Below are 24,704 nucleotides of genomic sequence, written 5' to 3' on the forward strand. Positions count from 1 at the left end.
CACTGGGTATGGATATACATACACATATTTAATAACAATAATGATGTTTGTGGCAGCCGTGTCACTGCAAATCTTCAATATGTGTATGAACAATGTCACCCATAGGTCTTTCCCAAATCATTCCACAACTGATCTTTTTATCTTAAGTATTGATTTTAGGTGTATCACAATGTAAAAGTATAGGGGAATCAATGCCAAGGGTAAAGTTCATTAGCTTCACAGATGCTCTGCATGTTTAAAATGGGCAGACACAGCAATCATCATTTTAAACTCGTCTGTGCTGTCTTTTTTGGACTAAAAAGATAGTCCAGAAAGAAGAACTTGGAGTTCTCAGTCCTACTTCCCCTCTGACATTTGTTGACGGTTCAGTGTTTCTCAGGCGATGACCCCTTCTTTCTATTTTCACAGCCTGATGCTGTTAATCATGGTTACTATTTTCCATTACACCAACATGCTCTGGGCCATGGCCTTTCCTACAAACTGTTTGCCTTTGCTTCTCTTTGGAGGGAATCTACCGAAATGACTGCTTAGCCAGCCTGCTCCTGGGAACTGTTTGCATCCTGTGGAGGGGTGGTCATGCTTGTACTTGTAACAACATCCCTTTGGCCACAGCTGATCGGTTGGGAACCAGCACATGTCCAAACTGGATCAACCAACTTCTTCCTAGGAATTGCAAGTCGAGAAGAAGTCTTTTCTTTCAAAACAGCTAAACAAATGACACACAGTCAAGAGCTATTTGGCACCTTTTCCTTTCCATCATGTTGGCATGTTCCATCATGTTATCCGGATGGCCACGCACACAACGAAGGGGAGAGAGTAGATATGAAGGTGAAATCACACTAGTGTGTCCCTGAAAAGAAGGCCCTGACCTCTAGCTGCTGGAGTTCCCACATTTCCCTGATTCCTACCATTTCTCATGCTGAAATTCCATCATGTACTTCTGGATCCTGCCCACAAAGTGAACTCTCTTTGTTGTTTGAACTAGGTAGACTTATTGATACCAGCAGAATCTTACCCAACCAATATGCTCTCTTTTAAAACTAAGTAACAGTCTTTCTAGACAGTCATATTTTACTTCTGATTTCATTTGGTTCTTTCCATTTTTTTTCCCTCACTGAGCTCATCAATGAAGTATGGTTAATTTTGCCTTTTAAATCTCTCCTTTCCTCGCCCATCTCTGGTTTTTTAGCTTTGTTTTGTTTTGAGACTGGGTCTGGCTTTGAACTCAGAGTTCTCCTCCCACGTCAGCCTCCAGGCTGCTGGGATTACAGGTGTGCACCGCTGCACCTGCCACTGCCCATCTCTTTACACCACCGCAGTTGTTTTTCTTGGCACTTTCTGAAATTTTCCATTGCAAATCTACAGGCTGTGTGGATACACCCAGTGCCCGCTAGCCCACTATAAAACTCCACGTGATTCTGTCACTTTGTCCTGAAGCTTTGGCCCTTCCGTCTCATCAAACACTGCTTCCTAGCAGGAAGACAGGGGGCCCAATGCACTTGCCCCTCACAAGTGATATTTCCCTTCCATTGTGACATGGAAGGAATTCAGGTGAAACACAGTGAGATGACTACTTTCAGCTGAATGCGACTTATAGTGCGATGCTGGATAATTAATGGTCTCTCCTCCTTTCTGGGCAGTTTAGTGCTATCTTCCAGGATGTTTGTTCAAAGAAACTCCTGCCAATGCACAGCACTTCCAATGGTCTAAATCTTTTTATAGTCTCCTGCAGTGACAGGCTAAATAGAATTAAAAGGTATTTTATACACCTGCCACCCAGCTGCAGGTTGGGGTGGGAAAGTGCGCAACAGCAGCCAGTGGAATGATCTGGTTTCTCTGGAACGGGACCATAAGTGGGGAACACAGGCTCCATCCACATCTTCGCTGGGCGCCTCCACTGAACACACCCAGAGTCTCTGGAGGACAAGGATGACCTCCAAAAGGACATGGGGTGAATATGAAAGAAGGGTGGCCAAAAATGTGGTTAGGAAAAAGTAAAAACCTGGGAAAATTTTGTGGGTTCTGTAATCAGAAAGTGACAATAAACATAAAACAGTCACGTGTCTTCAAGGGTGGATATATAAAAAGGATTCTTAAAAGGTAATTACAGGGGAATGGTTAAGTAAATTATAGCATAGAACATTATAGAACTATCAAAAGTGACTACACAGTTATGGAGATGAAAACATTCTGCAGCTTACTAGGTTTAAAAACAGGTTACAAAACAGTATAATCAGTAAGATCCAATTTCTTTAAAAAGACACACACACACACACACACACACACACACACGCACGCACGCACGCACGCATGGAAAGTTGGATAATATCAGGCTTTTCAAACTGTAGTACATATGTAATTCTGTGTTAACCAAATCCGTGAGTCTGGTAAGATTCGAACAGGGATTCAGCAGGTTCACAATGAGGGGCTGAAACGCTGCATTTCCAACATGCCCCTGGGCAACACTAATGCTGCAGATTCCATGGACCACATTTAGGAACAAGAACATAGAACATGTGATGAGATCATTTACTTTTCTTCTCCCCTTATACCTGGTTTCTAATTATTTGAATTAAAAGAGGAAAATTAAAGGACATGCATTGTTTTCTGCTATGCAAAAATAACTTTATTTTAAAAAGAGAAAAAGATAAGCAAAACAGCATGTCAGGAGAAGTCTTATAAAACTGCCTAAAAGTCAGGCAGCAGAGGAAATGTACAAACCAAAGAACAGAGCACAGGGCAACAGACACGTCTGATAACAAATCTGTAAAAAAAATTTTTTTAGACAAATGGTATAAAAAAGACAAAGCTGGTGGTATCTGAGGTATAAAGAGATTCCCCCCCCCCCCCAGAAAGCAAAGAAAGCAGTGATAAATAGCTGTGGGCCTGAGCTGCCCAGGTGCAGAAAAGAAAGCAGTGATAAACAGCTGTGGGCCTGAGCTGCCCAGGTACAGGCGCTCTACTTTCGCCGGGCTATGGAGGCCCACACGTACCCAGGATCCAGGTATGTGAGAAGGGCTTGTTTGCCGTTTTGAAGGATTTTCTCTAATAAAGAGCAAGAAATGAACTGTGGACATAACCAGTTAGTTAAAAGAAGTTAATTAAAATTAAAAGAAACTTTCAGAAAGTCAGGACAGATTATGCCTAAGCCCAGAATACATACTGGAGTTGGATGGCCACCTGGGTTGTGAGAGGGAGGGACTCTTAAGACCATGTGCAGGGCTGGAAAAAGCTGGTCTCCCTTGCCCGCTGCATTTGGGGAAAGTGTGCGCCCCGAGCCGTCTGCATGGAGGAGACGCAATTCCTCTATGAAACACCCAGAGTCCCAGGCCAGGGAGGTACATAGCACACTGTCTAATAGCAGGCAGCTGCAGTAATCGTGACGAGTGGTTAGAGTTCTGCTACCTGGTACAAACATGGAGTGATGAGCCACAGACTGCCGAGGTGCTGTCATCACAGATGGGGATGGAAGCCACAAGTTCCCAACCCCTAACCCATACCCAGGGCTGAGCCTAACTTCAGAAAAGAAGGCAGGCACCAAGAGTTCTGAGTTTGTGTGCTACTGAAGCAAGCACAGCAAATGCCTCTTCGTTACCAGTATTTCTTACTGGGTACCTTAAATTGCTTTGTAACAGTAAAAGTAATAGTGGTATCCAAAGACCACAATAACAGTCAGCACACTTGGCTGATAAGCCGTCACTGCCAGTTACCAAAGGTGAGAGTGGACAATATGGACGAGTGTCTGCCCTCTGCTGGACACAAGGATGGCAATTTGGGTAAATGAAGAGGATAAATAATGTCTTTGGGATCATAGCAAAGTCTTAGCTACTTCCAAGACACAAGAAGCCTAACAGGGCTGACTTGACATTTTCTTGACACAAAAATTTAACAGAATAATTCCTCTGAGACAGTAAACCTCGCTGTGCCCTTAGAGTGCTATGAATGGACACATGCAAGTCTGTACCCCAAGAAGCCCCCAAAAGCACAGAATCCTCCCAAACACAAAAGTGGAAAATCTTGGAACCCAGCTGAGAAAGTGGCTTGTTTAAAAACGTGACTGTGATAGTGACATGAGCCGAGGTCGTCCCATGCTCCCCTCCCTTCCCATCTCTGGTCGGCTTCCTAGACCTCTAGAGTCCAGTCCCGGTCCCCCAGGTCCCAGAAGTAAGAAGGAAATCCTATAGAGGAGATCAGCAAGGACGTGCAGGAGGAAGAGGTATTCTTCATGACAGAGGATAATGTGGGTGAAGAGGGGCTTTGATGCATCCTTTGGTTAAATCAAGACTTCCACACCCTGGCTGGTAGCCCATGTTAGGGGCCAGGAAATTAGAAGGACGAGGGCTGGATAATGCTGAAAACTCATGTTATTTTGTGAGGAACTGGAGAGATATGATTTCCCCTTTTCGAAGAGTAAGTCCAAAAACTGGAGCCCATCATAACAAGTATCTACGGCTTTATGTCACTGTGGCATCTTTAGAGACCACTGAAGAGTATGCAGTTATTCACTACTCAGTTTCTAAAGTGAGCACTCATTCCGTAAGGGCAGAATCTAGATAAATTTGTTTCCAGAAGTGCTTCCCTACTCCTTCTCTCAGACTCTCTACTGTAACTTCTTCCTAGTTTGCAGTCAAGATGAACCAGGTGACCAAAGTTAGCAGGGGTCCTAGTGGGATATGCAATTCCAAATCTCTAGGGTCTGGCCTGAGAGTGGCTTCATGCTGGGTACGCCAAGAGTTTGTCAGTTCTGTACTCAATATTGAGTTTGTTCTATTTTATTTTTCATTTATGCTCAAATTTCAGTAATGAAGTTGCTAATAAAGAAGCTTTATGAATAAAGAAAATACCATTGAGGATATAAAAGAAAATACCACTAGAGAATAGGAACTGGGGCCTTTACAGCCATTAAACAAAATCATAATACTTTTAACCTAGTAAACTTAGAATATATACTATTAGCACATTTATCTGCAGAATGAAGGGCAAAGCTACCCTAAAATACAGTCTTGATTGTTATTATTTCAATAGCAATATATCCTATATTCCAAAATTTCTTTCATAATTTTGAAGATAATGTATAATGTCTCAATACATGTATGAATAATGTGAGTACAATCGATCTTACAGGAATCACAGTGACTTCTCAAAGAACTGAACTAGGTGTGAAATACACTTTTGACTGCTCTGTTCCCCACTCTCTGCCTCAGGGGCACAGACGTAAGTTTCAAGCAGGTGGCTCCCAAACCTGCCTGAGGTCTCCACACTGCCCCTCAGCATCCTCCTTTCTTTAATCAGAGGGCTTTCTTGTGCAAAGGCTCCTGCCATCTCCCAACTGTTACTGGTCAAGCCAAAACCTTCAGCTCAGAGACCAAACAGTGCAGTTCCCACATGCTTTGCGGCCGAGTCCTTCGCTTGGTGCCTTTTCCTCCTCCTACTCTCCAGCCACACCCCCCTCACACGGTGTCCCAGAACTACTCGGGGCCCACTGCTGCTCAAGGCCTTTATGGGGTCCCCTGCCTGATAGGTCCAATTTCCCTCCAATTCCTTCACTTCAGAAATACTCCTTTGGGAGAGGCTTGGCCTGCCTGCCTCCCACACTGTCCAGTACATGGTCAGGGCCATTTAGGGATGTTTACTTCTTTCCCAGACTCGGAGGCCTAGACAGTGCCAGGCAAGTCTCTCCCTGTTCTCCCTGTGCCACTCGGCACAGGGTCTAAGAATGCAGTGGCTCTTAGGTGAAGGAAATGAGCCAGGGCCCAGCCCAAGCACCGCTCTCCACTTCTGTGTACTTACGATTTCCACAGTTGAGACCACCAAGGCCAAACGGGCAACTGCAAGTTAAGAGAGAAAACGGAACAAGAATGAATTCCAAATCTCAAAGGAATGAACAGAGGCAATTTGCCTGAGTAATTTCTTTACTTAGGACAGTTCTTCACTAGGATAGACTTTATTTTAGGGTAGTTTTAAAGTAAGATCAGAATAAGTGAAGTGGACCTACCTCATACAGGTTTCATTTTCAAGTCTATATCCGTCTTCACAAGCTGAAAGAAGAAAAGGAAAATTCATTAATGTATCTACTTATCTCTCATGAGTCAACTTAATATTAATTAAATGTCACCCACTCTGTTGTCCACAACGATATTCTAGAATCAGAAGGCTGAAGACACCTTTAAAATTATCTATAACCTAACTAAACACTATTGTTAGGTAAATTCTTAACCTCATTAAGAAACTTTTCTTAACCTCTTTGTGGCTCTCAGTTCCCCATCTATAAAAAGACGGTAACAATTATAAAACTACCTTATAGTTTCTAGGAGGAAATTAAATAAAATGAAGCAACCAAATGGTTCAGCATAGGCTTGGCACACAGCAAGCACTACATAAATGTTTGCAGTTATAACTGTTATCAGCAAATGCAATTCTTTTTGGAAAGTCTCTACAGATAAAAAATCTTACTCAAAAGGAAAGAACAATTGGATGAGAAAAAGAGGAAAACAAAGGAAAAGATAACATATATACACACATGAGATAGCTAATTATACTACTAACCTCTGTTAGGTCATCAAAAAAAAAGTCTGTGCTTTCATTGTTTGGTCATTTTTTTCATGCCTTTATCCTGTAAACTGAGCAACTACTTTGAAGATAACAATACACTATCTATTAACCATTGTTAATCTCCTATTGTGTTGTTTTGAAATTCTGTATCATTGTTTTTTGTTCTTTTTTCATTAAAAAAAGTCTCAGCTGGACCTGGTAGCACATATGTGTAATTCCAGTACCCTGGGAGGCTGACACAGAGGACACAAAATTTGAGCCCAGCCCAAACAACTTAGTGAGACTCTGTTTCAAACACAAAAAAGAGCTGGAATGTAGCTCAGGCCCTGGATGCACTCCTCAGGATAACACTCACTCACCAAAAGGAACAGAAACAAAAAACCAAGTCTCCCATGGCACATCCTTTCACAGGCACAAGGACAAACTTTTAGATCTTCTGCCTTCTCTGATGTAAGTGCCTGACACTGGTCTTATTAGCCTGCTCCCATGAGGTGGAAGGTGTAGGTGATATCTTCTGAGACACGATTCTGGTGGTACCCAGTTTTTTATAGGAAAATGCTCACTTTAACATCTGAAGGAATTCTAGACATATCTAATGTGTCCTAATTGACAGATTGCCCACAAACAACCCTGAACCTTGTGGTGATGCCACTCCTGGAACGCTGCTTCACAGGAAAGGCTGAAACCCAGCTCTTCCCCTGGATCACAGTTCCCAAATTTATCTAAACACAGAAATACTTTCAATACTACAATAATTCAATAGAACACCATGAGCTGTATGCATGCTTAGATGAAAGCAGATAATGAAAAAAAAAGACACCTTGCAGACAAATTCTCTGATGCAAGGAATGATTAAAAAATTGACTCATGATTAATGTCTGGTATGTATTGCATAAAAGGTTACAGATGAAAAAAAGGTAAAAGGTACCAATGCTGCTGTGCCTGAGCAGGAAGCCAGCAGACACACAGAGTTGTGCATACTTGTGGGATGAATAATAAGAGAGAAGACTGGAGGGGTAGTGTGTGGGCCCTCAAGACTCCTCTGCTGCAGAATTGTGCGGGACATTATTAACTGTGTAGATGGGTTTCATATTTTTATCTTCTACTTTTTAAATGTGAAAGGTCAAATATTTCTGGCATCTATTTTACTTCATAAATCATTTATCATCACGAGTTTTATGGAACATGGTTTGGAAAACATCATTCTAAATAATCTATAATTTGAGCTAGGCATGGTGGAGCATGCTTATAATCCCAGTTTATAATCCTCTTGAAAGCTGAGGCAGGAGATTGCAAGTTGGAGCACAGCCTGGGGAATTTAGTGAATTAACAAACCCCACCTCAAAATAAAAAAAATAAGTAACTACATAACCTATAATTTATCTCATGGCAGATTAAAAACCATGATCTTGGGCTGCACTGTTAGGGTTCCGCAGAATCAGTTTTCCCAAGCTTCACTCTCTTATCCTGAGGGGTATTTGTTTTATAACAAGTAGCCATAGGAAATCCTTATGGCATTTATTAGAGGATGCCATGGACCCTGCTGCCACAATACCCTCAGGGACCCCTTAGTGAAGTGCCCAGAGAAATTTCTCTTGGGGCCCAGTGCTTTGGAGGATGGACCTGCTCTTGGACAAAAACACTCTATTTTATGGAACCTGGCTCTTTTTAAAAATTAATTTTTTCCTTCATTCTGATTTACTTTTTAATATTTTAAAATCTTATTTTATTATATCGATTTTTATTAGGTGCTTTAAACCTTTTATGCAAAAAGACAGAACATTATTATCTCATTTGGAGAAGGGGTTGCAAGACCCCATTTCCCTGTCTTTGATGCCTTTGAACTTTTTGCTGCACTGAGGTGGGTTGATGTCACCTGGCTTGTACTCTGGACTCTTCTTCCTGAAAATGTTTTTGTATCAGATTTACCTACCTAACCCTCACCTGCTGTGCAGAAGCTCTCTACTCTTTGGCTATCATTCAGCCACGCATAAGGTCCATCTGCTGTCCTACATGAGAGCCAATGAGTTGGGATATTTTCATTTAGTGGCAGAAGTGGTCTGATCCCTGGTGTCTATTTCAAAAGGGCTAATTCAGTCATTTATCAAAGACTGAACGCTACTGTGTGCCCAGTGCCCTGCTAGGAGCCCTGCAGGGAAACTGCCTCACAGCGAGACACTTCTGTGCTCGTTAGGGGCCAGTTTCTCATCATGTACAGCCCAGCGGGACTCTGACCAGAGAGCACTAAAGATGAAATGAATGTGACAACAGCTTACATAAATGCCCCAACTGGGCTTCCCCCATTGCTATGGGAGATACGCAAATTAAAGCCCTAGGGTTTAAAAAAAATAAGTAAATGATAGAGTCTTAATAAACAATTTTGATCCTCTGCAGGCAGTAAGTCAAGATGTGCCAATCTTTTCTTACCATATTTGCTGTCTTGCTGTCCATGTGTTCCTTTAACAGACATTTACTGAGTCCTACAGTGTGTTAAACCCTATTCTAGGTGTGGCTCTGGCCCTCCAGGTACTTGCAGTCTAGGGAGATGCAGATAGATTGTTAGAATTCATTGAAATCCTTGCTTGATGGAAAGAAGTTGAGAAACCTATAGGAAGGGGACCCATTTTACTTTTTAATCTACCTTTCAAAGTTTGGTAAAGACACGTAAAGATTTTTATGTGAGACACTAAGAAGCATGTGTGTTTGTGTACAACTGAGAACAGTACAAAAACTGGCTTGAACGGTACTGATTTAGAAATAATTCCTCCATCTCCACATGGGACTAACCAAATCTGAGGCATCTAGAAGGGTTATCATCATTTGACACATGCCTGTGCTCCAGCACCTATGGCCACAAGATGTCACTACTAAGCTATGAGAACAAAGCCATCAAGGCTGTGGCCCCCCAAGTTTCAGGGTCCACTCACGGGAAGTGGATAGCTATGGTGCTGCTTTATGACCTCAGCAACAAGACCACAGGTTAATCAATGTGTTCTCACAGCGCCTCTTGGATCAATACTTAGTTAACATAAGATTTCTGGGACCTATGCCATTACATTTAGTAAATCTCTGACAACCCTGCCATTGCTAAGCTAGCCTCTGGCACAATTAGGAAATTGCTGATTGGGAAACAAAGGGAAATAGCTTGTGCCAGCTGGAAGCAGAGGTGGCCGAGCTATTCCTGCAGCACTGCACACAGGGCCACCTCCCCACATGCCTGCACTTCTACCCATATTGTCCCCTCCTGGCATCTGCTTAGCATCCAGCATACATGGCCTTCAGTGCCATCACCTTCCCATGGGAAGCCGGGCTCAATTCCCTGTCCCCCCTTCTTATTTTATGAAAAAATAAGACAAAATTTCGTAATCAAATAAGAGAGTAACAATAGCTATTACACTGTGTATTACTGTCTTCAAAGTAGTTATAAGAGTACAAGACATAAACCAAAAAGACTCTTAAAAAAAGAAATAGATAAAAACACAAATCTTTCTTTTCAGTAAATTAAGCAAACCGGTATTATAAATGAAACTGATTAGCATACATATTGAAGTATTTTTAAAACAATGGAGTTTGTAATTTGGGGAAGTATTTGAGTTCCTTATGTCCTATTTACCTCTTTCTTCTACTTTGCTCTTTATTTCTGTGTGTGTATATATATTTTTTTATTTAAGGAGAAAAAGAAAAAAAACAAAAAGGGTACAAGTAATACAAAATTTAAAAAATAAACAGTAAGAAATCACTAGTTAATAGATTACATATTCTCATCTTAGAAATAGTTGTTCAAGTTACAAAATTAAAGCATATAAAGTGGACTTTCAAACAGTGAGAGTGCAAACAGTTTTGTTCAATGATCCAAAAAACTCAGTAATATGGTTATCCATCCTACACACTCAAACGTATATGCAGTTATAACTTTAGAGCACTATCTTTTGTTTTCTTTTGTACAATGACAATTATACATTTTGGGTTTTATTACTCCCACAGTTCTTATTACTTTTTTTGAAGAGAGTAAAACCAAATGCGACATATCAGAACAGAGTCAGTCAAATCAAAAGGATGGACATAATAGATAATGTAAAAACAAAATACTAGGTGATCAACAATGGTAACCATACTGCCTCTTGCTATCTTAAGAAGAATTGCCTAAATCATCAGTTATAATAAAATTGAACAAAAGAGTAAAGAATACAACCAAAACATTAGAGGCATTACAGGACTTTAAAAGAAGATAATAGTCAACCAGAATGGGTGTCTTAATGAATCTTATTGTCTTCACAGTTGTTGCCTATACTTTCGAACTTGGTACTATCAAGGAAAGCAGAATAGGGGAAAATCAGTCAAAACAAGATGGTGAGGGCAATACAGAGTTTCAAATCAAGTTAACTGGAAATCAAAGTAGGTTACTATAATGTATCCTGCTATTTTTTATTTATTTTTCCCTTAATTAAAAAGATAAGAATAAAAAAGTAACTAATTTTAAAAAAAAGGGTGATTGAGATAAAAGAGGGCACAACAACAGAACAGCGCAGGTCAAAACAACCATTTAAGCAAAATAGTATTTCACCTCAAGATATCCTGACATAAAAACAGTTACCATAGTGACTCTTTCCCTGAAATCCCCGAATATAACTTTGTATACTGTAGCACCAACATATCAAGACACTGTAGAACCATCCAAGACAATGACATCATTACAGGGTATTCAGAACCAGCCAACAGAAAATGAACAATGGTCTCCACATAATCTCCTTATCCATAAAAGTTTTTGCCCATATCATCACATACAATAAAATCCAATAAGATACAACCTGTTAAGACCGATGGAGATAGAAGAACACAAGCTTGATGGGACTTCAAACCAAGATGATACTAAATCAGCACTAGCTATTATGATGTCTTGTTTTCTCCAAAATAGCTGTTCCTACCTTCCTATCTTCTCTGCCTCATTTCTGTTGAGATCTTTTTCTGTCATTTGTTGTCAGCTTGTCTTCTTCATTTTGTTTTCTGCTCCATTCATTGTGGCCTCTCTGCCACTATTTCTGGAATCTTGGTATTTTCCTTTTTTAGACTAGCCTGAAGTATTCTCTGTAGAGTTGAATTAGTGGTTGCAAATTCTCCTAGTTCCTCTTTATCCTGAAGCATCTTGTTTTTCCATCAATTTCTAGGGACAGTTGTGCAGGATGTATCAATGTTGGCTGGAGGTTATTATCTTTCAAAACTTGAATTATTTCCCCCCAATGCTCTTCGTGATTTGATGGTTTTGTGCTGAGGAGTCTGCTGTAATTCTGATGGGTGTTCCCTTGTAAGTGATCTGTTTCTTGTCTCTGACAGCTTTTAATATTCTGTTCTTATACTGGATTTCTGGAATTTTGAATATTATATGCCTGGGTATAGCTCTGTTTGGGTTGTAGGTGGCTGTGGTCCTGTATGCCTCATACATTTGAGTATCTTTACCTTTTGCTAAATTAGGGAAATTCTCCTGGATTATTTCTGTGAATAGCTTTTGTAATCCATTTGTCTGTGTCCCCACTTCTTTATGTTCTTAATTCTTAAGTTATAGATCCTCTTATCATCTTCTAGCCTTTGTATTATTGCTGTTTGTTTTTTTGTTATTTTTAAGAAGTTTTTCATTTCATGCTCCCATATTACGAATCTGCCCTCCAGTTCAGATAATCTATCCTTAGTTTCTTTCAAGTTGGTATGCCAGTTTTCGATAGAGTTTTTAGTTTCATGGTAATCTCTTTGAACCTGCTTCACGTATTCTGCTTTCTCTCTATTTTCTCCATCAAACGATTCTCCCCTTTTGTTCTGTTCTTCCATTCCACCATCTGTTCTTTCTTGGGCGGTGCTTAGCATTTCTCTAACTATTCTACTTATATCTTGCTTTAGGCCATTAATAACTTCATTCCTAAACTCAGAACCTCAGAACTATGAGGCTCTGGAGATACTGCTTTATGTCTATTTGTGCCGTGTCTGATATTGCATGTTTCTCAGGATTGGGGACCGAGGACCCTTTTTTGTTGCTCCCTCTTTCTATATTTTTTGTTCCTGCCACACAAGTGTATATAGGAGGTCCAGTTTCTTTCTTTGTTGGTTACAGTCTGTTTGAATTGTGCTGGCTAGGTGTTTCCGCCCACTGCAGTGTACTAGGGAGACACTGACCTGGGCAGCCTATGCTTGGCCCGCCCTCCAGGTCAACCTACCGGAGGCTTCACTGCTAGGGTGCACCTCCAGGTGTTGGGACCTGGTTTGGGCTAGCCTACTGAGTCTTAAGTTTGCGGTATCACCCAGGCCAGGCACTCCCCACCAATCCCACTTGAGAGGGGAATATTCCACTAAGGACACTGCAGCGTTCTGTTCCGGCTAGTCTGCCCAGTCCCAGTATGTCCTTTGCTGAAGCCTCCTACTCTGTGGAAGGGTCTCCGATCCGCTCACTCACTGCAGGTCGATGCAGGGCTCCCGGCCAGTCCCACTCTCAACTCCATTCACTGCTTCCCACTCTCAGAGCTTTCGTGCCTCTCTTCTTGCCGTGCTGATTGGGACGCAGCAGCGGCTGCTGGAAATTCAAATCACAGCTTCCAATGGTGCGGGCTCCTGCTTTCGCGCTGAGACCTTATCTGTTTCTGTTATAACATCAGGATTGCGTTTCCAATTGGCTTCTCTTTGTTTAGTTTGTTCCTGGGTCGGCGGGGTGTAACTCCCCTTGCTTAGGACTTCTCGCCCGGCAGCATTCCTGGATTTGAAGTGTGGTTTCTTGGAGAGCCTCTAAAGCTGCTACTATCTATCCGCCATGTTCTCTTGGAAGTCATGTGTACATTTCTTTTTATTTTTGTGTGTATATGCACTGAGAAATGCTGTAGAGCAGTTGTATATCAGTGCTGATGCCCAGCTCAGAGAGGTGGCCTTCTTTAAAACCTATACGTGTCCTGCCTGGAGAACAGTCTAGTCACTTAGAAAGAACTCTGTTCTTAAACCTTAACAAGGATAGAGGGTCTGAAGGTCAGGATAGGAGTGCTGCCCCAGAATGTATTTTTATATTCTTTTGATGGAACAAGTCTTTTGGTGGGAAGCCCTGCCAGAAATAAGCACATACCTTGCCCCAGTATGTGATTTTTACTTAGCTCCCAGGACACCTATCACCAGCCAGGTGATGACTGGGCAAGAGATCTGTTGTCATTGGCATTCCAATGGGAGGCAATACTTAAAGAGTTTCACAAAAACAAAAACCAACCTGTATTTACAGTGCAGCCTTTCTGATGCTGATGAATTGTCAGAATATACCGTGCTCTGACTATGATTAATTTTATTTTAAAGCAATATTCTCAAACTGAATAGTCTTTATCTCAAACCAAATAACTTAAACCACACTGAAAAGGTTAGCAGAATTAGATTTCAGCTCTCAAACATTTCATGAAACCTTTAAAACTATACCTCATTAATTCAACACCAGCCTGGGTAAAATACAAGAGTCAACGCTGATAGCTTACAAAGTACCTCTCCATACATGTCCTTTTTTTAATTATTAGAAATAATTAATGCAGGATCGGAGAGAACATGGCGGACAGACAACAGCAACTACTGAACGCTCTCTAAAGGCTCGGCTCAGAGGCCAGGAATGATGCGGACTAAGGAGATACGAACCAGTAGAGATATGCTCTGCTGACTCAGGAACGAACTGGGCTGAGAGAATCCAACTTGGAATACAGTCCTGGCGCTAAAATAGGAACAGAAAAATCTCGGTGTGGAGGCTCGACTCCGCGCCATTGGAAACCGCGGTTTGGATTTCCCGCCGCCCGGCGCCCGGCTACCTCCACAGGGGCTCGGCAAGGAGAGACGCGACCGCCGAGCTCTGGGAACGGGAGTCTGGGAACGGAGTTCCCGCGCCATCGGAAACCGCGGTTTGGATTTCCCGCCGCCCGGCGGCCGGCTACCTCCATAGCGGCTCGGCAAGGAGAGACGCGCAGAGGCTTGGGAACGGGAGTCTGCAAACGGAGTCGGAAACGTGACGGACAGGGAGGAAGGCTGACTGGTGGCGAGGTGAGCGAGGAACTGACTCCCTACCGCAGTTTGACTCCAGCGGAGGTTTTTCTGGGCGTGGGCAGTCCTGTAAGAGCAGGGCGCGGTGGCAACTGCAGCCGCACGTTTCCCTCTCGGACGGGATTGGTGAAAGGTGCCTGGCTGGAGGGACGCTGCTGGCGGACTCCCTAGGCTGGCCTAACCCAGATCCCAGAGCCTGATGGTGGCCCGGAGGAGCGACCGACTCCCGCGTAGGCTGCCTCCTCCGCAGCTCCCTGGGGCGCAGCGGTGAGCGGGAACAACTAACCAGCGCAATTTGATCAAGCTGTGGCTGACAGGCAGGGAAGCCGGGCCTCCCATGTAAGCTTGCATTTTATAAGGAACAGAAAATATGGGGAAGGGAAGCAAAAAAAAAGGCTCCTCGACCCCCAATCCTGAGAATCAGGCAATAGTGGACACTGCACCAATATACATTAAGCGCCATTTAGAGAGCCTCATAGACCAATTCAGGAATGAAGTTATCAATGACCTGAAGCTAGAAGTATGCAGAATAGAGAAATGCTAAGCACCACCCAGGAAAAAGCAGATGGTGGAATGGAAGAACAGAAAAAGAGGGGAGAATTGCTTGATGGAGAAAACAGAGAAAGCATTGAGTATGTGAAGCAGGTGCAAAGGGACTATCAAGAAATCAAGAAGTCTACCCAAGACTGGCATAACAGCTTGAAAGAAACTAAGGACAGACTATCTGAATTGGAGGGCAGACTTGAAACATGGGAGAATGAAATGAAAAACTTCTTAAAAATAACAAAGAAACACACAGCAATAATACAAAGACAAGAAGATGATAAGAGGAGCCATAACTTAAGGATTAAGAACATAAAAGAAGAAGTAGGGACACAAACAAGTGAACTACAAAAGCTACTCACAGAAATAATCCAGGAGAATTTTCCTAATTTAGCAAAAGGTTAAGATACTCAAATGTATGAGGCATACAGGACCCCAGCTACCTACAACCCTAACAGAGAAACACCCAGGCATATAATAATAAAAATTCCAGAAATTCAATACAAGAACAGAATATTAAAAGCTATAAGAGACAAGAAACAGATCACTTACAAGGGAAGACCCATCAGAATTACAGCAGATTTCTCTTCACAAACCATCAAATCACGAAGAGCATGGGGAGAAATAATTCAAGCTTTGAAAGATAATAATCTACAGCCAAGATTGAGATATCCTGCACAACTGTCCCTGGAAATTGATGGAAAAACGAGGTGCTTCCAAGATAAAGAGGAACTGGGGGAATTTGCAACCACCAATTCAACCCTACAGAAAGTATTGCAGGATATTCTAAAAAAAGAAAAATACAAAGAACCCAGAAATAGGGGCGGGGAGGCCACAACGAATGGAGCAGAGAACAAAATGAAGAAGACAAACTGACAGCTACTGACAGAAAAAGTGCTCAACAGAAATGAGACAGAGAAGATTGGATGATAGGAACAGCTTTTTTTGGAGAAAATGACATCTTAATAGGTAATGCTGATTTAGTACCATCTTGTTTTGAAGTCTCATCTAGCTTTTGTTCTTCTGTCTCCAATGGTCTAAACAGGTTGTATCTTATTGGATTTTGCTATGTACGATAGTATAAGAAAAAACCTTTTAAAGACAAGGAGATTATACAGAGACCATTGTTCATTTTCTGTTAGTTGATTCTAAATACTCTATAATGCTGTCATTCTCTTAAATGGATTTACATTGTTTTGATATACTTAATGCTACAGTATATGAAGTTGTACTCAAGGACTTCAGGGAGGGAGTCAATATGGTAACTATTTTTGGGTCAGGATTAGCTGGTGGTGAAACACTATTCTGCTTAAATGGTTATGTTTTGATCTGCCCTGTTTCGCTGTTATGCCCTCTTTTTTCTCAATCTCCATTCTATTATTTACTTTTTTATTTTTATCCATTTAATTAAAGGGAAAAATATAGCAGGATATAATATAGTAACCCACTTTGACTTTCTATTATCTCGATTTGAAGCCCTGTATTACTCTCACCATCTTGTTTTTGATTGAGGTTCCTATATTCTGTTTTGCTGGATAGTATCAGGTTCGAAAGTTTAGGCATCAGCTGAGAAGATAATGAGATTCATTATAACGCCCATTCTCGTTGACTTTTATCTACTTTTGAAGACCTACAATATCTCCAATGTTTTGGTTTTGTCGGTTTTATTCTTTATGGTTTTGTTCAATTGTATTACAACTAATGATATAGGCAATTCTATTAGAAATAGCGGGAGGCATTATGGTAACCATTGTTGATCACCTTGTATTATGTTTTTATATTATCTATTATGTCCACCCTTTTGACTTGACCGATTCTGTTCTGTTATGTCACATTTGGTTTTACTCTCTTCCAAAAAAGCAACAAGAACCGTGGGAGCAATGAAACCCAAAATGTGTAATAGTCACTGTACAAAAGAGAGGAAAAGAAAGTGCTCTAAACTATATAACTGCATGTATATTTAAATGTATAAGATAGAAAATGATATCACAGAGTTTTATTGGATCATTGAACAGAACTGTTTGCAGTATCATTGTTGGAATGTCCACTCTACAAGCTTTAATTTTGTGACTTGAACAATTATTTCTAAGATGGCAATATGTAATCCATTAACTAGTGATTTCCTACTGCGCATTTTTTTATTCTGTAAATCTGTATAACTTGTACCCCTTCACTGTTTTTTTTTCTTTCTTTTCTTTTCTCCTTAAATAAAAATTAAAAAAAAAAAGAAATAATTAATGCAGTACCATTACACACATTTCACAGAGGAGGAAACTGAGGCTTAGAGAAATGAACTGACTTGCCCAAAGATGGAACCCAGTGAGGAAGACATGGCTCTGCCTCAGGTCTTCTGAGCCACAGCTACTGCTGAAAGGCACAGGCCTGGATCCATGCTCCTATTTCCATTTTAAAAGACAAATAGGCAGCAGGGCCAGGGATACAATTCAGCAATATCTTGTCTGCATGGCAAGTGTGAGGTCCTGAGTTCAATTCCCAGTATCCACAGCCTCCCCCCAAAAGATTAATAAGCAACAGATAAAGTTTTGGCAACAATAACAATGATTTTTGTAACTTTTAAGTGAAAAACAAAATAAGCATTGCTCCCACAGGTATTCCATTCTCTTTTCTTTCCCTTTTCCCCTTTTCTTTCTTTAGGATGGAACTGGAGAGACCAGCATGTACCAGTTAAGATAATGTTTTTATTCTAAGGAGATAATGTATTCAAACCTGCTGTGAAAAAAATAACAAAAACCAGTCACCCCCAATTTAGAAGAGGTCCACCCAGAGCCGAGAGGGAGAGGACCCCACAGAGGCAAGTGTCTTCCTGTCCCAGGACAGCTCAGGGAGAACTGCCTATGTCGCCTACCTCGGCAGGAGTGATCCATCTTATTGAACTGAAAGTAGCCCGACTTGCACTGGCACAGGGCGACCCCGTCTAAGTCAGTACAGATGGAGGTCTCTGTGTCACACTGTGGGCTCTTCTGCTTACACAAGCTGCCCGCTGGAACAGAAAAGCACGACAGTGAAGTAAAACAAAACCTCCTCCACTTCAAAACTTTACATGCTGGAACTTGGTATTTCAAGAGGCTCTGAAAAGATGTCCTAGGTCACCCCACACAGCCTTCTGCCACCGGCTGTCTGGGTCAGTCCCGGTCCTACACGCTGAATGCTCACGAGCACGCCTCACTGAAAACAGTCACAGAGAAAATGCGTGGGAGGAAGTGTAGCACCCCCTGCAATGTGGCCTCCTGGGGGGTGTTCTATGCTTTCAGTGCAAGAGAACAGAACAGGACAGGACAGGGCAGCAGGAGGACCGGGCCAAACCTGAAAATGGGACCATGGTCTTAGGCAGTTGAGAGACTTAGGCCACAATTAGTACTAGATGATCTGTCTCAAGTGGAAGCAGGTCTCAGTTCTGCGTGTCTGCATGGCCTTGGGTAGTGATGGCAAACCTTTTAAAGACCAAGCACTCAAAGTGTAACCCAAACCCACTTATTTATCACAAAGCGCCAACACTGCCCCCACGTGTGCTGTTATCCCACATGCAGCCGTGGGAGCGATGCTGGAGTGACGTGGCTCATGAGCCCACAGAGAGGAGGGCTCTCGCCTGCTGCAGCATGTGGAACAGAGGTTCACCACTGCTGGCCTAGAGGGATACAGCACACTCCACCTAGGCTTGCTGCCCTGACAGTGAGCTACCCAACAAAAGGGGTATGGCAGCTATCTGACCACTTAGGCTGGAGTGCAGTTACATGGATGTGGTTGTCTCTCCCACCACAGTGATGGGGTCTCACTCATCTCCGGGCCTTTGGCACCTAGTGTGGGCACTGTAGGACTGCCTGCGCTAAAGATGTTACCCGTCCACTGCTCACAGCATCACTACCAAGAGCAGCAGCAGTGGGCAGGCCGGAAGCCAATCTGGCAGGCTGCTTCACTTTAGGGCTTTATTAATTTCTTGAGTAACAAAGAGTCATTTCATTATTATAAAGCATTCATTGTAGGGAATATGGTCCTCTATAAAGCTGTTTACAGCAGACAGGATGAGGATACATTTTAAAGTCTGGGCAGACCTGGCACAAAAAGTCCATGTAATAAATAGGAATATCCAGTCAGAAGAACAAAAATATGAAACTGCTGGACAATGAATGCCAAGTATAGGGCAAGGTAAAATCAGCATGCATTGTTGTCTGAAGACAAGAGCAAGTTCAACTCAGAAGGAAGGCTGACATGGGAAGGCAAATGTACATGCTATGCGCTGAGGGGTGGCTGCCAATTTTCTAGGCACAGTCTGCTCTCTTCTGCTCTAAGGGAACCCCAACCTACTCAGAAATGAGGCAGCAGCTGCTAACACTGCAAACTTGCTCCTTGCCCAGGCAGGTCCTGGAAAGGGGAGCTGGCATTAGGGCTCATCAGCCCACACAGGGTCCCCGAAGCCACTCCTGTAGTCTTGAGGACTCAGGTCAGTGAGCAGCCTGGGCACTGCAAGTAAGTTAAGGACACAACTTCAGTTCTGAACCCCGAATTTCCTGCCTTGTGCATGCTAAACCAGAATGCCATTTGTGTGTGACTGAATTTCCCTTGTTTACTGTAAGAATTCTGTATATAAGATAGAAATTTTTTTAATAGAAAATCTCACCAAGTGAACACTGCAAAGCTGGCACCAGGAAAGTACTGAACCTCTACTACCCTCATCTAAAACCTTTGAAGCCTCTACCAGTCCTCTGCCCTTAATAGAAAGAGAAATATCCCAGGACAAAAAGTTATCTGGGTATCCCCAGTCTTGTCCAGAGGCCAGCCTGGACTGCTGGTCTGATTAGATATTTTCTGGAAGCTAATGTCATATTTTCTTTCCATCCTGCCCACTGATTTAGGCTGCTGGCAAACACTCTTTGCCATGCTGAAGCAACTGATCCCTGTACAGAAAGAGATTCATGCAAAAGCAGGGAGAACAAGCTCTTCCCCTGCAGTGAGGAGCTGCTTTCTTCAAAATTCTCAAAGAATGTTTTATGATGATTCCATCAAATAAAACCACATGCAACATGTGATTGAAATACAGTGAATATTTAAATTTTTAAAAAATTACAGCAAAAGACATGCTGCCATTAATCCCCTTCTAAATACTCTCCAATCTCTTCAAATATACTCATCCATCATTCTTATCACTTTCTAAAACTACTCTGGAAGTCCTTTTTAGTGACTGTTGATGAGGTGTGATAAAACATATCTGTCAAGTGCCATCCCACGGGAAGGCAGGCTTGTAAAAATGTTAGCGTGCTTCTTCACCCACCTGCCGCACTGGATGTGGTACACTATGACTTCTGCTTCTTCCCCAAAGTCACAATGGCTGTGAAAGGTGAGTATTTTCAATGGACTCAGGACACTGAGGCAGCCATGACAGCGCAACTAAACAAATTCACAAAAAGGGTTTCCAGAATTGCTTCAGAGAGCATCAAGAAGGATAGGGAAGCAGGTTTGAAACAAGGAGGTGTATTTGGAGGAGAATTAGTCTTTTACTGTTATACAGTTTTTTAAAAAAATTAAATCTTCACCAATTCATATGATTTCATATTAAGCCTGGTGGTGTGATTTTTGTACATTTACAATTCCCATGGTCTTTCCTGGGCGTAACATCCGCCCAAGCAGACAATGAGCACTAAAGTAAATGTAAGGCCGAGACATTCCATGGGGGATTTCCAAGGTCTACAAACCTCCAGAGACCATGCAGTTCTTTGTAAGGCAGGGAAGTGGATGTTTGGTGACTTGAAGGGGAAAAAACCCCTTCCTTTCCAATGAAGCGTTCAGAATGGCCAAGTGCTCTCCACATGCCGGAAACACCCAGATACCAGGGCCCGGCAGCTCCTACTAGTCAAGCTATCTCCTTAGCAGTTGGAAGAGTTACCAAGAGACCAAGCTGGGGTGTGTTGGCAAAAGCAGGAGGGAAAAACAGGCGAGAGAGCCCATTTTTAGCCAAAATGCATGGCTGTTTTTGTTCTCAGAGATTCTAAAAGGAAAAATAAAGAATGAGGGCCTCAGAAAGGAAGCAAGGATGATAGGAGCCATACTGCAAGCCATATTCAAACAGTCCAAAGAGTAAGGGTCAGAGAACAGCAGGACTGCTATGAGCAGGCTCTCTCAAATCCAGGTTTCCAGTCACCTGATTTATAAGGCACAAATATATTTACTGGGGTCAAACAAGTAATCTGTACAAATGCTGACCATATAAAATGTACTCCATAAATATGAGGTGAATTGAAAGGTTCTTGCCTCACTGGGGATGAAAAACTAGTATCCCTGGATTCTTGGCAAGAGAAACAAAAAAGTCAAACCAAAGAGTCTCAAGATTTGTTTGTTTATTGTTTTTTGTTTTGGTATCAGGGATTGAACTCACGACCTTGTGCTTGCCAGGCAGGTGCTTGTGCCTCTAAGCTAAATCCCTGGCCCTAAGTGTCTCAGTTTTTAAGACAGTATAATGGGGCATAAACTTTTCAACCAACTGCCCAATTGAAAGCCACTGTAATTCTAGAAAGTTTAATCCATATTTTCAAACTAATAATTAGCTCTTAAGTTGGCCAACTTCCAGCACTTTTTCCAAGGTGAAAGGTTAACTGCCCAGCTGTCAAATTCCACAACATGCAAGGCCACAGGAGAAAGTTCACTGGATCGGCAGTTACAAAAACCTGACCCACTGAGACTGTCCAGATCAACCAGTAGACAGAAGGGTCTGATACTTCCACTCTATGTCTAGCATCTGGACACCAGATGGGGAGGTTTACATTGAATCCTGCATCCTTCACCAGCACCAGTCCTGAGGTAAAATGAGCTAACCAGAGCCCTTTGATCATTTACGATGTGCCAAGTGGGACCAGCCCTTTCTGCAAAGAAACATTTTTGATTGTAGCAGCTCTCCTACCCCAGAGGTGAAACTTCCTCTCCAAGACCCAAATCTGCCTTCCAAACTTGTCTCAAACTGTTTTCTCCATGTACCTTACTATGGGTGAACTATGGAAGCTTTTGATAAAACAGGCAAAGCAAGAACAAGAGAAGAAAAATCATTGTTACTGGCACTACCTCTGCTCTGTGTTCTTATGTGTGCTTATAATTTGTAAAAAAGCAAAAAAGATAGGTAATACTGCACATGCATTTTTACTTAATAGTTATCATGACAAAGCTTTTTAGGTCACTGCCAAGCACATACACTTGTGTGTGTGACTGTCTCTGCTGGGAAAAACAGCAGTTAGTTTCTCTTTGTTATATTATCTCCTACATTCCTCTCCCTCCCACCCCTATACCATACAAGAGAAACAGAAGGGGCTGCATGTCACAGACCAAGCGTCCTCAAGGCTGTGTGCATACAGGACCCTGAGTGAGGGTACGTATGTGTGCGTGCCTGTGTGTGTGTGCACCTGCACACCCCCACAAAGATGCATACATACAGAGTCCTCCTGCTTCACACTCATTCCAAAGGTAGGCTCTCTGATGAGCTTTCCTGGGTTGGAGTCCAGAACACCTTCTGTCTCTCTGGGTCTGGGTCTGGATGTGTGGGCAGGGTTCTCCCCAAGGACTTTACAACTCTTACCTCTAAAGACCCGTGCCTGGGATCCCAAGAGTTGGCAGACCTCAGCAGAGGACCTGCAGGAATTGACAAATTTCTGAATCCCATCATTCAGGTCAAAGAGTGTCACACTGGAGGCCAGGGAAAAGGTGGCTTGCAAGGAGGTCACAAATACACTGGGCTCCCTAGGGACAAAAGATGCAAGAGTTTCCTTGATGTAAACAACATGTGGGCCCCAGGGCTTCTGAAAAATAACTGTCATCACTATTTTCCAGGAAAGAAATAAAAGTGCATGAAAGCCCAGTGACCTCAGCCCTGGGCCGCAGAGTGGCCCACCCGAAATACAGCCAGTTTTGCTGCTATCGTCCACATTAGGACAGCCTCCCTTTACCATAGATTGGTTCACAGACAAATGTGATTCTGTTTCTTACCTAGACACATGAGCCGTGGATTGGATATAACCCGGTAATGTGGAAAAACACACATTTAACTGCAAGGAAGAGCAGGTTCATCATTAATTGCAGGCTAGACAAAAAAGCCTTTGACCAAGAACCTATTTTCAGGATAAAACAGGCATTTGGCAGCCATCAAGTTATCGGTAGACAGCTTTATGCACAAATTCTTTTATTCATTCCTCTCTGAAAAACCTTTCTGTTGTTCCCTGAGTATTAAGGGACAGAGACAAACAGTAAATCAGTGGGGGGAATCGTGGCAGGAAATGATGTTCAGAACAGCACCTTTGGACACAAAACATTTTCAAAGGAGCAGATGTCTTCTGAGACCTATGGTTTCAGAAAACTCAGAGGCAATTCTTTATTTGGTTTCTGCACAGTGAACAAGCTCACTGAAGAGGCTCAGATTCCTTCAGCTTCCCCATGGCTGATGGGCCTGACATAGTGGCCTCAGTATCTGCAACGAGTTAACCTAACTCAGAGACAGTTGTTCTTCAAAAAGGCTCTCTGCGGAAAATTATGTGCTGTGAGTCAAAAGCCCTTTTGTTGAGAGCAAATTAAGATCCCCTCCCTGTGTTTGCCTCGTGCCCTTAGAGAGCAGATAATCCCTCCAGACCATAAAGTAAGTGCCTGCTTCCTTCCTACCTTCCATAACAGGGACCGGAGATTCTGTCCATGGAGCAGGTCTTAATACTACGTCTCGTGAAGACTCATCTGTCTCCAAAGCCAGTGCCTCAGAGCCATCTGATTCTTCAGAAGATGGAGATAAGTGTGGGCTGTTATTAAATGCTTAAATTACAACTTCTCCTCCAAGCATCTCTGCAAAGACCATGTGAGTGACTTCCTCAGTTTTTGCTTAATTCTTTACTGTCTCTTGTGAGCAGGTTCATCATATCAGCAATAAATTACTCAGTGATATTCTAGACAGCTAAGTTAGAAATGTTACAGGCAGTCAGACAGTACTGGGCCCTTGAAAGGAGTCATTACAGGTACATTACAACTGTAGGCAGGGTGCATCTGTTAAAGAACTGATTTCAAAATAAAAGATACAATGACTATATCTACATTCTAAATAGGTATTCATTACCTTGGTGAAGGACTAAAATTTCTCTTTCAGGAAAAGTCCTGATTCTTTCTGTGAACACCTGATATGTGACTTGCTTCCTCATTTGATCCCCATTTAATCAATATTATTTAAGTGAGTATATTCATAATCTTATAAGCTCACCATAGTTTTGTACTACCTCATACCCATCTTGTGATTTTCCACTAGATCAATGTTACTATATTTATATTCTTATTAGTTATATTGCAACTATATTTATAATCTTATTAGTTGATTATAGTTTTTCCTTCCTTAGACCTGCTCACTTCATGGTTTCAATCTGAAAAACTCCCTTGAGAAGTGGGATCTTTAGCAACCCACTGGAGATTCCCTCTGTCTCTCTCAGACAAAAACTAACTTTCTCCCAAGAAGTATTTTCTGCTTTTAACTTCTGTTATTTCTATAATTCATTCTTCGACTTTAGAGAACATGAACTCACCTAGCAGGCTGGGAGTTATAATTT

General features: G+C 42.2%; 1 protein-coding gene across 2 annotated transcripts in view; it reads right to left on the minus strand.

Annotated features, from left to right (window-relative positions):
- Positions 1-24,704, minus strand: part of Heg1 (heart development protein with EGF like domains 1) — a 79,184-nt gene that overhangs the window by 11,692 nt on the left and 42,788 nt on the right. For both annotated transcript variants that reach the window (XR_010039461.1, XM_013146267.2), the window contains exons 11-15: positions 23,116-23,174; positions 22,709-22,869; positions 17,999-18,133; positions 5,996-6,038; positions 5,791-5,828 (exon numbers count right to left, since the gene is read on the minus strand). Coding sequence is in view for 1 of the 2 variants with exons in the window: in XM_013146267.2 (XP_013001721.2) it covers positions 5,791-5,828; positions 5,996-6,038; positions 17,999-18,133; positions 22,709-22,869; positions 23,116-23,174 (436 nt within the window). In the remaining variant the exon portion in view is untranslated. The remainder of the gene's footprint in view (positions 1-5,790; positions 5,829-5,995; positions 6,039-17,998; positions 18,134-22,708; positions 22,870-23,115; positions 23,175-24,704) is intronic.

The sequence above is a fragment of the Cavia porcellus genome, unplaced genomic scaffold (genome assembly GCF_034190915.1).
Source record: "Cavia porcellus strain 051 isolate PalLab524CR breed Dunkin Hartley unplaced genomic scaffold, mCavPor4.1 scaffold_15, whole genome shotgun sequence".
Classification (NCBI taxonomy): domain Eukaryota; kingdom Metazoa; phylum Chordata; class Mammalia; order Rodentia; family Caviidae; genus Cavia; species Cavia porcellus.